Source organism: Ambystoma mexicanum, chromosome 5p, assembly GCF_040938575.1.
Source record: "Ambystoma mexicanum isolate Mex_15411 chromosome 5p, UKY_AmexF1_1, whole genome shotgun sequence".
Taxonomy (NCBI): domain Eukaryota; kingdom Metazoa; phylum Chordata; class Amphibia; order Caudata; family Ambystomatidae; genus Ambystoma; species Ambystoma mexicanum.
In genome coordinates, this window is record NC_090930.1 from 1044291551 (window position 1) to 1044308549 (window position 16999).

The 16999-nt window shown below is 43.5% G+C and overlaps 1 protein-coding gene across 2 annotated transcripts in view; it reads right to left on the reverse strand.

The window, feature by feature from the left end:
- The window catches only part of MYLK4 (myosin light chain kinase family member 4), a 282708-nt gene extending 273278 nt beyond the window's left edge, over positions 1–9430 (reverse strand). For both annotated transcript variants that reach the window (XM_069613527.1, XM_069613526.1), the window contains exon 1: positions 8317–9430. In XM_069613527.1, coding sequence (XP_069469628.1) covers positions 8317–8979 — 663 coding nt within the window. In that variant the 5' untranslated portion in view covers positions 8980–9430. The remainder of the gene's footprint in view (positions 1–8316) is intronic.
- Positions 9431–16999: the final 7569 nt, after the last annotated feature.

The following is a 16999-nucleotide window of genomic DNA, read 5'->3' on the forward strand; positions in this document are numbered from 1 at the left end:
ATGACATAAGTGTGAATGAGTAGAGCACGGTTTTTATGGGGAAGTTAGAGTACCCAGTGAAGAAAGGAGAAGATATAAAAAGTAAATGAAAAACTGAAAAATGTGTCTTCTACTGATGAACTATCTAATAACAGAGATATGTATTAGAAAATAGAATGTTTTGTAGAAGTTGTCTGTGGTCAATGATACCAAAAATAGTGGCAAATGTGCAAATAATAAGTGCAAGATGCTGTTTTTGTTGAGATAATTGTGAATGTATTCTTTAGTGGTGTTTTTACTGAGAGTAAATAAATTGATATTTTTGATTAAAAAAACTGTTTGGAATAAGTATGTTGTAATTTAATGAGTTAAACAACATGCAGGACTGAGTTAGAAGAAGGTACTGGAGAAGCAAGGGACCCTTTAAGCATTAGTGTGGTATGTTTAGTGGTTTTGACGTTTTGAGGGTTGTCTTAAAGAGGTCCAGATAAATATTCCCTCTAGTCTCTTAAAGTTTTTTCAAGCACTGTTGGGTGCCCCACCATCTTCGTGTCTCTTGTTGTTTCGGCCCTTAAGGGCCAGGGCACCTTTTTATAGAGGATTTTTTTTTTTGCACATAGGAAGTTAGTGAAAGAAGTTGTTTCTTTTCTTTTCTGTTAAGGTTATGAGCCTAATTAGGTTTTGTTAGGTTAGGTTTTTATATGTTGAAAATATTTTGATAGTATTTTTCAAGGGTGGTTTCATTTTTTGTGTATGAGTGTATTTTATTTTAGTAAATTGGTGGCAGCTAGTTTGTAATTAATTTGCATTTGTGCGGGGTAAGGAAGTTTTTCCTTTTAGCGGTTTGAAGGGTCACAATAGCTGTTTCGATAGGTTTTGCTTTATGTTTTGTGTTTGCATATTCTGGTGAAGGTTAATTAAGAGGAGGCCTTGAAGTGGGCTAGGCTTCAGGTGCCTAGTGTGCTTGTAGCTTAGGCCATAGTTATTGTTAAAGAGAGTTTTGTGGTACTTTAAAGGTAAGTAGGGTTTTGTTGCAGAAGTATATCTTTGAGTGGTGGTTGTTTTTATAGTCAGCTGCCTTTAAAAGGCATTGCGAAAAGGTAGTCATGGCGAATAGTAAGTATGCAGGGAACCAGCACTTTTGTGTCCGCTTCCAGTTAAAGAAGAAGTATGCTGAAGAGGTAAGATAAATTGGAGATCACAAGGGATGAGTTCTGCAGGCTGGTGTTGAAAAAGGCCCTGCAGATCTCGTTGATGACATTTTCTGTATTCTCCCTGCCTTCATGACAGGGATGAGAGGTCAGTTTTTAGAGGTGCCACAGAGATCAACCATTTTTGGGATAGGTTCAATGCAAAAAAGTAGAGCTCAGAGTTGTAATTCCTTGAGGTTCAATCTCTTTCAGAGTTGAGCAACAAAGTGATTATTGTGAAGATGTATAATGAGACAGTTCAGGAGCAGGACCTGCATTTATGGCTAATCAGGAATTGTGAGAGTGGTGGTAGTTTGGAGAAGTTAAGGAACTTGAATGGTATATAGATCTGCTCTTGGAAGGCCAATGTTAAGCTCCATGTAGACCCCAAAGGAATTGCAGGTTTAAAGCATTTGCCACGACTTTTGTTTTGGGTTTGAACAGGGGCTTTGTGTTCTATTCTGGGCAGTGACCACAAAAGTGATGGGTGGAAGGTTTTGAATGAATCTGTACCACTGGCGTTGCTCTGGGCAACCTTCCACACCACCGTTTATTAGCCCGTCTGCAGCATTGCAAAAGGGGTCCAGCCACTGATGAAGCCCAACAAGGCTGAAACATGTTTGGGGTGCTTGTGGTCTCATGCAGAAGGGATGTGACCTAGCAGTTTGGGCTGGACTGCCCCTTTTGGGGTGGGACCAAGCCTGATTTGCATATGGTCTTTCTCCTTCTGTAATGGCTTGGCAGGCGAAGAACGATGGTCTGGAGGGTTGCCCAGAGCAATGCCAGAGGATAAGATTAATTCTAAACCTTCTAGCCATCACCCCTTTGTTTTTGCTTTGTCACCCCGAGTGGGACGGGTATGCCCAGATGTGGATCGCGTGCCTGCTGGGCCTAGAGATCCAAGCTACTCCTCACTGATGAGGCCCAACAAGGCTGAAACATGTTTGGGAATGCTTGTGGTCTCGTGCAGAAGGGATGTGACCTAGCAGTTTGGGCTGGACTGCCCCTTTTGGGGTGGGACCAAGCCTGATTTGCATATGGTCTTTCTCCTTCTGTGATGGCTTGGAAGGCGAAGGAAGAACGATGGTCTGGAGGGTTGCCCAGAGCAATGCCAGAGGTTAAGATTCATTCTAAACCTTCCAGCCATCACCCCTTTGTTTTTGCTTTGTCACCCTGAGTAGGACGGGTATACCCAGACGTGGGTCCCGTGGCTGCTGGGCCTAGAGACCCAAGCTACTCCTCACTGATGAGGCCCAACAAGGCTGAAACATATTTGGGGATGCTTGTGGTCTCGTGCAGAAGAGATGTGACCTAGCAGTTTGGGCTGGACTGCCCCTTTTGGGGTGGGACCAAGCCTGATTTGCATATGGTCTTTCTCTTTCTGTAATGGCTTGGCAGGCGAAGGAAGAACGATGGTCTGGAGGGTTGCCCAGAGCATTGCCAGAGGTTAAGATTCATTCTAAACCTTCCAGCCATCACCCCTTTGTTTTTGCTTCTATTCTGGGCAGCCTAAAGTTTGCAGGCAGTGTGGTGAGGAAGGGAATAAGCAGGGTGAGTGTAGCAAGGTAGTGTGAATGAATTGTAAGAAAGAAGGTCATGTTTCTAAGGATTGCCACAAGGCAAAAATTTGCAACCTATACAATAAAGAAGGTCAGCTGTACAGGGATTGTCCAGAGAGCGTTGCTAATACGTTGAGGCAAGCAAAGAGGAAGGGGATGGAGGAAAAGATGAGGGAGAATTTAGATGAAGCGAGTAGTAGTTTGTTGCAGAAATATTTGCCAAGACAGAGCTTGTTTAAGAGAAAGAAGGAGGGCGAAAGTAGTGTGGTCCCACGTAAAGAGAAGGAAGCCGAAGAAGGGGGGGATAAAGGTAAGCAAGTAGTGGGAGTGGGAATAATTAATGAACTAGGTGAGACCAATATTGTTCTGTGTGAGCCGGTGAAGAATATAGAAGGAATAAAGGACAAAAAGCAGGAAACTGCAAGTTCTCAGTTGTCAGTTTCAGATAGTGACATATTGGGAGTGCAGGCTGATCAGTAGCAAAACAAGGAAAAGGTTGATGTGAAGGAAGGGTCTGAGGTGGTACAGGAGGTGAGTCAACCACTCCTGATTCAAAGTAAAGAGAATACATTTAATTATAGGGAGCAACGGTTGAGTGCAGCTCCGGTATTGAAATAGAAGTTTAAGGATAAAGAGAAAAGTACTGAACACTTATCCATATCAAGAAAGCTATCTAGGAAAAGGCTTGTGGATCCAGAATCTGTGGGGATTAACAAGTGGAAGACGAGAGGGAAAGCGAGGAGGGGCAAAGGTGTGTCCCTTTCTGACTCAGAGGAAGAAGATGACATGGTATTAGGAGAAATGAAATTGAAAAGGGAAGTAAAGTAGGTGTGGCGGTTGAAACTTCTAATAGGCATCAAGCCTTAGAGGATGATGAATGTAGTGTTTTAGAGCTGGAGGGTTCTTGAGTTAAGTTCCCCTGCTAGACAGAACAATGAATTGGAAGCTTTTAATACTGCCATTTATGGCACTGTGAGTCTGTACTGTGAATGTTTGTAGCATCAACAGTACTTCTAGGAACCAAATAGTTATAAACTATTTGGAGGGTTTAAAATGTGACATTATTTGGAATGTAACCTGCCTTATCAGGATAAATATGACAAGTGTGAGGCCTTGTGGAGAAAGGGATCTTCATTGTGGTCAGGGTCAAATGAAAATAAGAATAATGGGGTTGTTGTCCTGTTTATGAACCGTGACTTTCAGATTACTAAACATAACATAATCAAGGCGGGTAGAGCACTGCAAATTGAGTGTAATTATGATTGTGTTGTCTTTACTCTCACCAATGTATATGCATGCAGTGATAAAAATGAGAGTTGTATTGTGTTGGAGCTCTTGCTTCCCTATCTAATTTTAAGAGGCCCTCAGTTATTAGCGGGAGACTACCTAAAGAAACAACTTCTCATGTTAATTTTGATAAAAATGTGAACTTGTTGAAGAAAATCTTGACAGACTGTAACTTGAGAGATGCCTTCCCGGGAGAAGCATCATGATGACAGAGGTCATACATGGTCAAGGCCTGGATCAGGAGAGCAAAGCAGGATAGACTATGTGTTTGTAAGCAAGGAATTTGATGGCATTGCAGCGCATTTATCAGATGTCATTTTCACAGATCACAGAACACTGGAAGTGCAACTCAAAATGAACAAGATAACGCCATGGGGAAAGGGGGTGTGGAAGATTAACATAAGTGTGCTAGAGGACCAGCTTTGTGTTAATCAATTTTCGTTTTTTTTTTTTTATGAACGAGTGCAGGCAATGAAATGTTTTTTGTAACCATGATGGAATGGTGGCTAGACGCTAAGCAAAGATTTCAGTTGTTATTTATAGAATTTACAAAGAAAAAGCAAAGGAGAGAGGAAGCCCTATAAAAGCGCTACAGAGAAAAGTTAGTGGCTCCTTAAAATGAGTCGACTGGACTTAGAAGTGAAGGAGGAATTGCAGGAGATCAAGATGAGCATAAATAAGTTCCACATGCGGCGATCTGAAAAAATCTTCTAATTAATGGGGATATGACAGTCAAGGGACAAAAAACTAGGCAACAAGGATCATAAGCAAATGCTCACTTTAACAGTTAGCGTACACCAAGATTATGTAACACTTCAAAATGGGCCTCATCACATTGACAAATAATACCAATATCAACAGTGTCCTTTCAATCGAGTCGAGGTTAGGGCAGACTGGTTGCTACCTCTGGAATCATTGTGCTTCATTTTCTAAAAAGTGACGGGGACTAAGCACAATGAGGTTTCTCAATATTGAATACATATCTCCTTGCATGGAATTAACTGTCTTGGGACTCGGAGGATAGCTCAGGGAGAACCCGCTCGTCTTGGAAACAAAACGACGCAGAGCAACACAGGTTTGATCCCCGGGTCCACGCTTCGAAATCTCTGGGTATTAAGCATGTTATAAATAACCAATTACAATTACAACCTTCATCATCTCACAAGATTTCTCAATGGATACATCCTGCCTCATAGCACCCACCCTCGCCCTACATGTTCTGTTGTGAGAGCCAAACTTCTGCAAGTTCTGGGATCAGGCACTACACTGTTACCACATTTTAACTTTAACCCACCAACCTCCATTTCCAAAACATTTTGAGGAAGGCTTGTCATGAACCCAGTATCTGGGCTACACTACATTCCAAGTAAAGAATATCTACACTACATAGAAACCTGGGTGCAAACATGCAAGGTGGGGAAACAATATTTTAACCCTTTTTAACCCAGCCCAGTCAAGGAATCTGTCCCGATTCAGCATGTCAACACACTAGCCCCTCAGGTGCGCAAGGTATCATTCACCATGCTCCTTGCAGGTGCCCACTCGCACATTCAATCCAATCCCTGTGCCCCGATTAAACCTGTCACCACTCGCTTCAACCAGCAACACTTTCACAGGAATCGAAATTAAGTTTTGATGAGCAGGAGCTAAAACCAGCTCCTGGGTTTCAGGCAGCATCCAGTAGGCAGGAGCTACCGCTGACAAACCAGGAGCGAGTACCCAGCACACCACGAATGTAACTTTCACATGAGGCACATTTTAACTTTCTGTCCATTATGCAGGATTCATTATGTTTAAATGTGTTCTAGACGTGTCCTAATGCTTTTTTATTAGCATTCTCAAATACTCGAAATTAATGTCATGAATGCATGTTTGTAAGGCGCCAATTGCCTGGGGAGATAAAAGTAGCTCCTGGTAGCTGTTGGTTTCATGCTAACCAGGCTCTCATAGGCTAGAAGCAGGAGCTAAATAGCTCCCAGCTCCCCCGAATTTCGATCCCTGCTTTCACACATGAGCAACCTCACTCAGACTCACTCAGATGTGCAAATCACCAATGGCTTACTGACCAATCACTGATTGCGTATTTACATTCTGCAACAGACTAATCACAGCAATCACTCATGCCAAGGAGAAAAGCCTGCTCCTTCTGGCAGGTTCCTCTTACTTTGTGTGCTTTTGCCAAAGCCTTGCCAGGGCCGCAGCTGGCTCTCTTTACATTAACTTGCACTGCTCAGAAAGTGGAACAGTAGTGGTCCAAATTCAGTACTATGCATTATTTATTTCTGTACAACATAGAGTTTGCCACCATCGCAATAAAACAAAGGGCTTCATTACGAGTACGGTGGTGCAGAAACAATTGTGGTAAAGCAGTGGTAACTCCATTACCACTTTATTACTGCCACATTACTGCACCACCATACTACAGGTGAGGTGGAGGATTTTCTTCCAGCAAAAAGCTGGAGGTAAATCTGCCACCTTACTGAAAAAAAATCAGCAAAATCGGCAGAATTACTGCTGGTGGAATTCCTCCAGTAGGTAATTCCGCAGAAATCCCCATGGAGTCATATGGAATCCAGAAAATGGGGATTTACACTGCCTACCGCCACTTTTAATCCAGCTGTAAATCCGCAGGACCAAGTGACGGAAATGGTAAATCCATTTGGCAGTATTTTGGCAGATTTACCACAGAAATACCACCAAATTTGAAATGGGACCCACTGTCCTTACACCTGCCTCTAACACACAGATGGTTTTAAAACACCTCAAAAGAGTTTCTGCTAAATGGTTAATCGGATATACTCAACATCTCTTATCATAAATGTCATCTGGTAAGCCTGATCTCTCCATCCACATTTATAACCTTTACGTGATCAGAATTCAAGGGACGTTTCCTTCCATGGGTGACATTTATCTGTCCAAGGGATAAACAATGGATCCCATTCATGTGACCCTACTCACTGTTGCCAATACATTTGCTGAGAGGTGCAGATGCTGCTGAACATGGAACTCCACAGGCAAGCTCAGCGATCATTCAGATGCTTTTTCTTAAAATTATTTGTTTTGCCATGTAAGGATCCATCAATATTGGTCACTGAGAGACGCACATTTGGCAGCTAAGGGCCAGCGCCCACTGGAAACTCACAGCCCTGAGGTAACAACTCAAATATTTGAAACCTAAATCTGACTACAGCCAAACCGATCCGACCACAAAGTACCATCCGGGAAGTCGCTGTGTTTTCCGTTGGCCACATTCAGTTACTTGGAGATTTTCCCCTCTTGAAAATCTGATACTGGTGATCAAAGGAAACTGTGCAGGGAGAGGCAGACATTCCAAAGGTGTGCCATGGTAGGGAACCAATACCGTGTACCATGACATTGCCCCCATTCCTATCTGGCACACCATCAGGACCATCTCCAGCTAGCCCAGTCAGCCACCTCTTGGCTACAACCCTGATTCCTATGCTTGTGTTGGAAATCCTACATTGAACATATGGGACACCCCAGCGATGGCATATATTCCTGAAAGACTTCCAGTGAGCCCTTGAACACCCTTCGATTTGCGGTTCAGTTAAACCATAATGGATAATGACTATTTAACAACTTAAACTAAAGGCCTGAGTTAAACCATAATGGATAATTACTCTTTAACAACTTGATCTAAAGGCCTGGGTTTTTCACTGTGTAACACACCTTCCCTTTAAATGTCCGCTCTAAGAGCGCCTGAACTACAAACAGTACCTCAGCCAGGACAGTGTCTTTACTTATTGTGATAACCTATTACCTTGTATTTTGACCCAACTCACTTCACCCCAGTGTAGTAAGTCTGACCATTCGTCCAACCTTAAAAAAAGGTGAGCAAGTGCATCTGACGGAACTCTGTTCAGTCGGTTGGGGCCAGCAACTACCTCGGCCCCATAGTCTGGACAAAAATCCTGCCATTCCCATGGACTGTGTACATTAGGGTGTGGGGCCTGCTCAGGCCTTGTGCAGTACATAGACTGATCGCAGCCCCATTCTCTGTCTTTCTTTCCTTCTCCAAGTGATTAATCAAGTAGTCGTCCTGTGAACTCGAATTGCTTACTCTACAGGCTCTCATTTTTCATAATCACTGTAATGACTATAATAGCGATGCTGATCTGATAAGGATGACCAATCTCCCATCATTCATGTTACATTGTTTAGTCAAATGTTTCTGATCCCAGATACGCTTTTGATCAGGTGTTTTAAGGCATCAAATCAACACCCACAGCGTCAACAGAATCACTCATGCTTTCTCCCACACACATTCATTCAAGGCTTACCTTTATTTTTCTTTTACAAGGAGGAGTGTCTTTTTTGCCTGGCAAAGCTCTCTTGCAAGAACCTTTGGCTTTGTCTTTCTTTGAAACCCTTGCCTCCACTGACCGCCTGGTCTTGTGCGCTACCGGTCCATGCAGGAGCAGCTCGACAAGTTTAGATGTTTTCAGCTTCTCTGCCAGGAAGCTTATGAACTGTTGTATCCCCAGCACAATATGTTCCACTGTCTCCATGCGCTTGATGTGCTGCTCTGTGCATGTGTTCATGTGTGATAGCGTCCTGTTCATCTCCAGGCAGAGCTCTTTCGTTTCCAAAATGTCCTCCCTGCCCGCCACCTTGCAATCAGGCCCTAAATCCTCCTTTTCCGTCCTCGATGTCACCATATGCTTGGCAATGCCGTCCACATCTTGAGACACGCAGTCCAGTTTATGGAGGACATTGTCCTGAACCAGCAAAAGTTGGTCGATTTTTTGGCTCAGAAAGTCGAACTTCCGGTGCATGTTGCTCGGACTTTCCGAGGGGCTGTCTCCTCTGTGCGCTGCCAGGCTGTAAGCCGGCTCCTCCGTCGTCGTAGTAGGCCCTTGGTGTTGTAACGCGTGCGGGTCGAACCTCTTGGCCAGGGAGTTCACTATGGACGAAGTTGAAACCTTCCGACTGGGCGTGCTCATTTTTCAAGCTTAGTCAGGGATACAAAACCGAAAATATGCTTTGCTAATTTTAATCTAGTGTTTCTGCAAATACCTCCATGGCCCTTCAAAGTCCATATCCGGTTCCAGTCTTCCCCAGCCCATTGCCCTGCGGCCCGGACCCGGCTTTGCTTACCTCGCAAGCATCCAAACACATCTCAGAGCAGCAACGTGGGCGACGCACTCCTGTCAAAGGACCCGGATGATTAGACACGAGCTCGCACCGCTCTGTGTGTTTTTCAACCTGTTTCGGAAGAATCAAAATAGAGAGGTGGGCCTTAGCTGTGCGTCCTAAATGCACTCAGCCGCGTGACGTCAGGGAGCAGAGGACAGGGCTATTTGCACGCGGGAGGAATTTGACAGCTTGAAGGCCGCAAGATATCCGAGAAGGCTGCCGGTGCACGGGGGCTTTGCCAGCCGTACGCCGGCCTGCTTGTCAGAACAACACATGTCGCCTGCGATGTGATAGTGAAGCGTTACAAGAATGGGGGCTTCTTAAGGGGAATCTAAAATTAGAGCTTGAATTATGTCTCAGTGCTCTGTTTGAAACCGCAGGCATCCATAGAAGAAAAAAACATGCTCTAAGAGGCAGAAACATCGAACGGGAGTGTTATGGCCTACAAAAAAACTGCAGCTTACTTCCCTGGAATCTCCTGTTTTAATTGTTTGCGCGTTTAAGTATAGAAATGCTGCTTGTTTGCATTATTAAATGCACGGGATAGCAGACGCAAAGTATATAAAATGCATTGTTAGACAATATCCCAAAAAGCTGGGAACACTGAAACCTTGGCAGGCCAATGTAGTGCTTATTTAACCCTGTGAGTCACATGTGACACCAGCCAGTATCTGGACTTTGCATCTAATACCATTACATCGAATGCATTTCCATTGAGGGATTCGCATCGAAAAAATATGCATCGAAAGCATGTTTTTTTGGGGGTACAGAGTTAATTTTTATTGTGGTGGGTTTTAAAGGGTTAAAAAACGGGGGGTTGCCCCCCTCCCCCAAAAAAAGCAAAAAAAAAAAAAATGCAGTTGATGCATATTTTTTGGATGTAAAAAATTAGATGAAAATGTCATTAGACGTAACAAATTCGATGCAAAGTCCATAAACCACACCAGCCAGTCTCTGGACCTGCAATTCATTGCTGCTGTTCAACAGGAAAGTTCCTGCCAAAGTCTTCTGCTCAGACCAATTCTACTGCTCACCTCGGGCACCTATGGAGCTGCCACGTTGGGCCCACCCGTGCACCTGAACGAGTATCACCCCTCCGTGAAATCGCACCACCAGGTCTTTGAGCAGTGCCATCGCAAATGAAGAAATGCACAGAGCGGCAAATCAAGCGCATGGACGCAGTGGGACGTGTTGCGCTGTGGACACAGTGCTTGCTGTTGCTCATCTGGTGGGATGCAAAACCTGGGCAGTCCATCCTTTGCCCCATTCCTTGGCCTCCCAAGGACGATTCACGCCGTATTTAGCTTAAGAGGAACCTTCCACCGGGCCTACCTTGCCGCCAAGAGGGTGAGCAAAGAGAGCTTCATGGCACGTACTCAGGCTCGGGCTGGCCTATAGGGCAATGCCCAAACCAAACCCGCAAAATGCTAGTCTGGGCCAGTTTTTTGGGTCAAAGTGGGCCACTATTGCGCCAATGTAGGGCAGTTTTTCGCTACGCGGTTAGTAGTTTTTAACATCGTTGCTGAATACATATTCTTTAAAATGCACCATTTGCCTCATATTTTATCAAAAAACTGCTCCCATGGGTATTATATTCAAAATGTCTATCACAGAAGGAATGAACTGCCTTTTGCAACTGTGGGCCTTGTTTTCATTGATGCCTGAGACGAGGTTATGCCCCAGTGCGACCCTGGACGTACTCAATGGCTCTCTTGGTAGTAGGGATGTGGGTTTGCTGACTCATAAACAGAGTGAATTCATTCAGCAATGAGAACAACCTTTTTCTGTGTTAGTTGCCTAACTGTAAATCAAAGGGGCCATATTACAGAAACGTTGCACTGGTGTAAGTACAATACGCATTAGGGCAACAAATGCCCTAGGGCAAACACATAGGGGCAACATTACAAAAGCTTTGCATTGGTGAAAGTGCAACTAGCAGCAGGCCAAACATTGCACCAGGGCGAAAAACCTGATTTAAAAGCATGTGTGCACCCAACCACAGGACTAGGCCTAGGACACCCATTTCCCTGGTACAGAAATGCAATGAAAGAATGCGTTTTTGCTTTTGGGTAATCTTGGCCCTAGTGATGATTGCACTTGCATTAGTGCAAAGTGGCTTTAATACCACCATCCCCAGCACTGCTTCATTTTAATTGCAAACCATTCATGTGTATTGTTTGGGAATACTGTTTAGAAAGCTATGCTTATTTCTCTCGATCAGCTTCTGCCCCAGCATGTGATGGATAAGAGTAGTTTTTTACATGCTTGGTAAAACGCCTGGCCGTTCTGGAGCTTAACTCAGCACCCCTGCTCTGCCCCCGTTGAAAAGCCCATGAGCACATACGCATTGGAACAGAAGGGAGTCCCAATGACATATAAATGACATCACAGGGGACAGTGATGGGAAGATGCCGAGTCAAGATGATCATCACTTCCGACATCCTCTGAATGTCAAGGCTTTTATTGCGTTAAATCTGATCACCTCAATTGTCTCTTAAATAAAGTTTTTTCACTGATATATCCAAGATATGTAGTAAATGCTTACTGAAGGTATGTGTCCATTATTTAGCTACATTTGAACTGGAATGCACTTTTTAATTAATTTTGCTGCTGTGCATTGGCCGACCCGCTGCACGCTTTGGATAGTCGTTTAACCGTGCCGTGACACGATGCTGCTTTTCTGCTGCCCCTCTGCCCCCATTTCCTCCATAACCATCACCCATTGCAGTGGGTCGAGTGTGGCTAGCCATTAGCTGCTGCTCCTCTGTCCCCTCTCCCACAGTGTGACCCATATCAAGGAGGTCTGAGGTCTGAGGCTTGGATAACCATGGCTGCATGTGCCCAGGGGTGGACTGGCCCCTAGGGAACTGGTGATTTCCCGGTAGGCCTCTGCAACCTGTGCCCCTTTGGGTAGTTATTTCCAAATGTTCTCATAGGAAACGGTTTGGGCTTGCTGAAAATGCGTAACATTGGGCCACTTTGAAAAATATGTCCAGGGCTTCTTTTGGTTCCCAGTCCACTCCTACACGTGCCAGTCCTAGCCTATTATATATCCATCAAATGCATTCTGGGAGTTGTAGGCTTGGTTTGCTTCAAATAAATAAATTGTACTAAAGACAAGCAGGAACTGGAGCTAAAGTACATGGGTTGTCTTCAATAACTAACATTCCAGCTCTCCCCATCCCAAAAGCATCTTGAGAGTTTGGGAGTCCCATTGTTAAATATTACTTTTTGTTGTTAACTTATCCCCTATCATTTTAAATATTATTTTACTAATATTATTATAATCTGCCTATTACTAAAAATTATGTTTAATATGTACAGTAATGCACAAACAGCACATGAGCAGGCATAACAGTAGCTTAAGTGCATCTGTGCTCCTCTTTTGAATGAAGAGCTTAATTGTTCATTGCATTTTGGGGCTCATAGCCTTGGTTTGCTTCAATCAAATAGATGAACCTACAGTCAGGTAGAGAGGGCTATGAGTTACACTATAAGAGTTGCTTTCCGCAGTAGCAGTAACATTCGACTAACCTTAACAAGTGCGTCTAAATACTGCTCTTCTGCTCTTCCTTCCCAGATCTGAGCAGAGTTATTTAGGTGTCTAGGGGGTTTAAAGGGCTGTGAGTCTGGGAATTGAACAACAGTATTGTAATTTGTGATTTGTAATACGCAGCCATGCAGTGTAAACTGCATTTGGGCGCAGATTGTCAAAAAACAAGCCAGGTTAACTAGAAAATGTCAAGGGGAGAGAGAGCAAGATATGTCGTGGGAGGACAGTATTGTCAGTATTTTTTATATCCTGTCATCTGAGTGATCTCGTCGATTGGTAATAGGAAATTCTACTAGCTAAAAATCGCACAGCTGTGCCATTCACATATTTGAACATTAGAAACAAGATTTTAAACTCAGTTCTTTGACCCACCGCCAACCAATGTAGGGACCTTTGATAACATGACACTGGGGTGACGTTCGAGATCTTAAATATCAGTCAACTGGCTGCATTTTGAGTTACTGCAGTGGTTGTAGATGATATATAGGGATGCCTATTAAGGTTGCATTAGCACAGTCTAGTTTCAAATTTACCAGAGAGCCTACAGCTACCGGTACATCAGTTCTTGTCAGAAATGGAAGAGCTGGCCAAAGTAGTCTCAGAGTTTAATAAACTGATTGAATAATTGAGCCTATCTGGTGATTACAGCTCAGATCAGACTGCCAGTACCATCCAAGATTCTTGATCCCATCGATTTTAAGTTAGTGACAAGTCAAACAAATTGTGAGTCGGAGGGATTGCATTTTCATTAGAAATTTTGTTCCTAGCAATATCCTTTCTGCTTTTGTGGTATCCTCAGTTTTTGCATGTCCTCAATCCGCACGTATAGCTGGGTATCATTAGCATAAGAATGATATGACAAATTCAATTTAGAGAGAATTTCCATCAAGGGTTTCATGTAGATATTAAAAGAATAGGGGACAAAGAGGAGCCCTGTACAACTCAACCAGCAACAAAGGTTTCTGAAGATACAAAATTTCCCAACGATCTGTCAGAAAAGAGCGAAACCGTGCTAGTGCTACATTTGACACTTGTGACACGTTAGAAAGTTTAGAGAGCAAGGTATCAAACTCCACTGTGTCAAACGCTGCAGAGAGGTCTAACATGATTAACAATGTCAGTACCCGCTCAGTGTTTTTCAACACAACGCCCCAAACTGCAACCAATGCAGTCTCTGTGCCATGTAATGAGTGAAACATGGATTGAAATGTATCTAGAATATATCTATATGTGACTGTAGCTGGGGGGACACAACCTTTTCGGGCCAAGGAAGCCCTGCGGCGGGCCGATAGCTCTGCAATATTTCCAGATCAAGAGACAGAGTGATGTTATGATTACACAATTTCAACCAACATCAATTATTTGGCAAGAAATGTGCAATTGTATTTGAAAAGACTGTTTCCCCACTGTAACCAATACTCAGCCTTTCTTAATTGCAGCCACTTGAAGGGTGAGACCTACCTTAGCCCGGTTGTTGCCGGCATTTGTATTTCAAGTGGGGTGTGGAAAGCCATTAAGGTCACTTTACACTTCCGTTTGCGTCCTAAGTAGATAGGAATCACTTGCCCCTGCACCATGCAAAAGACACATCATACCTCTCTGTGTTCACCCTTCTACCCTTATTCCATACATATAAATATATATGGATAGTATTAATGCATGTATGAAACCCCCGTTTATCACTTTTTGAACATGTGAGTTATTTTTTGTAAGTTCAATATATTTAAGCAGCACATGATTGCCCTACGGAAAAAAAGGGTATACAATGAAAAGAAAACACTGGCGGAGAGATTCAAACTCCGCTCCCAAGGCTGCTCTCTGTTTCTTACCCAATTCTCTCGGGCATGAAGGGCGTTCCACTGTGCATATGCTAACACACAACAGGGCACATCATCATGCACAGAGCAACACACTGGTGCTGGAACTTAATGCCTAGAGTGCAGGACTGTAGATAATGTCACATGTTTAATAGGCGTAAACATCAGGCATGAGCAGTGAAATTGCATCTGAAGCCATACAATGGAGAATTTTGAGAGGTGCGCTTAATTTTATTCAAAGAGCATTGATGAAAGGGAAAAAAGAAATACATTTGAGGGAGGTGAAAAACTAAGATGCAGGATATTGTATAGCAGAAAAGGGCACTTCATGGATCATATAGCTTACAAAAGTCCACGCCAAGTATTATATGTTTAAAAGTACTGTCAAGAGTATGGAAAGAAGTGTGTTCTGTACACATGCACACAGGACATATTGTATATCCATGTTATAGTTCTTGTTGGGCTCATTTCCCTTAAAAGCATGCTCCAGCGACACTTGGATTGATAAGAGAGCTACTCGTTCTGTCTTAGACATACTTCTGATACAGTCATAGGGAACAGGAAACTTTGCTCAAAGAACTAGGAGGCTACAAGGATAATTGTTACCCTTGGGAACCACTATGAACATTCATTTCTCAATCTTTTGATTTATTTTTTTAGAACTTGAGTAACCAGTGGAAAAATGCTCATGACAACTGGGCTGTGAAAGATCAGCTATCATATTGTGAGACCAGAAGATTTTAAGTCAAATCCTATCTTTGTGATCCCATTTATGGCAGCCGGGATAATCCATCACAGCACACCCAAAGAACCAGTTTACAATTTCAAGATAATGCCTCATCAAAATTCAGAGACTTCCATATCATGTGTTCTCGTTTGAACAGGGACTAACTCACGCAGCCGATAGTCTACAGAATGTTCTAGGGCCAGCACTATGCTTCGGCCCCTGAATCTGTCTTGAAATGTACACATTTGGCGTGTCGCTCTCTGACATTCTAACAAAAACTTAAAACACTCACACAAACACCCAAGCCTTCTTCTGATCAGGGCTGCATTTGAGTTACATTTGAAAAGTTGTTGTTTTTGAGGGACTTACGAATTCACCTTGCTCATACACAGTGTGTGTGTGTTTGTGTGTGTGGGTGTGTGCGTGTGTGAATCTGGCATAAGGAAAATTATAGGGTATTTCTGTAGTCTACCAATGTGTGCATGAGGTAAACTATTAGAACACATGCAGAGAGAAATTAAATTGCGGCACCTGGAAGAAAGTAACTAACCTAACATGAGTCGAACCAAGGTTGGAAAAGATAGAATCATTTCAAACTGATTAAATAACCTTAGATTAAAATTAGAAGTATGTAAGTCAAAGGGAAAGTTGTCAGCTAGTTAATCCGCACCTTTAGAACATTATGTAATAGTGTGCCACAAGCCTACTGGCAAGAAATTATGCTTTAAGTATGAATAAAATAACGAATCTTCTCTAGTACCCCGATTCCTAAGCCCCATCAGGTTTTTTGTATGCAACTCTGACTGAGGAACTGATGACAGTTTGTTTGGCCATCAGAGAGATGTGACATCAACTTTCAGCCGCCATTGTGAATGGTGAAGACGTAACTGTCTTTGTCTCGCATTATGCATGGAGTTCATTATTAGACCTATCAATGGGGAGCCGGGGTGTGGGGGACTGCCACCTCTCCAGTGCATTCACATCAGGTATAAAAGACATCTGTCACGCCTGCTAAGGATTGTGACCATCCTCGTCTTAAAAGATAGTTCCGGGACTTTTTTTTTATTGTTCCTATGGTTCGGCCATGTGTTTTTAAGCATAAATCGGTAGATCGTAGAAAACTTTCCTATGGACCTTACCCGACTTTTCGTCCATTAACGCACTCGAAAACATCCGCCATTTTATGATAATCCTATCATTTCCCCCCATCGCCCTGGCTCACCTGCTTTTGCGGCACTAAATTAAATCCCCCGCCCCTGAGCCTGACATCAGCAGACGCGTACCGCCCATTTCCCGTTTCGTGTCAACAATCGCTGCGCCTCAGCTAATGAAGTGTCGCCATGGAAATGGCAGGACGCCTCTTTCCTCAATAAGTATAAACAGACCGTTTCACAACACACAGCAGCAGATTTTCGAATCCATTCCTCTCTCTGTGTTACTTTGAGTATTCTGTGACTCGTTTCTGTGCTCTGGTCAGCTACCTTCGTTGATTGTAGCCCGTGTGAACAGATACCAGTACCACCGCTATAAATTATTTTACTTTCTTTACCACATAATGGCTACAATAATGCCGTATATGTACGAGCCGGAGTACACCGAGGAAGAACTACTGGAAAGGCAAGCACGCGAAAACGATGGGGATTCGGACGGCAGTTGGGAGGACCAGTCAACGGATGAAGAGCCTGGACCATGTCGCATGGACGGCGTCTCCACCTGGTGCACGTGCAATC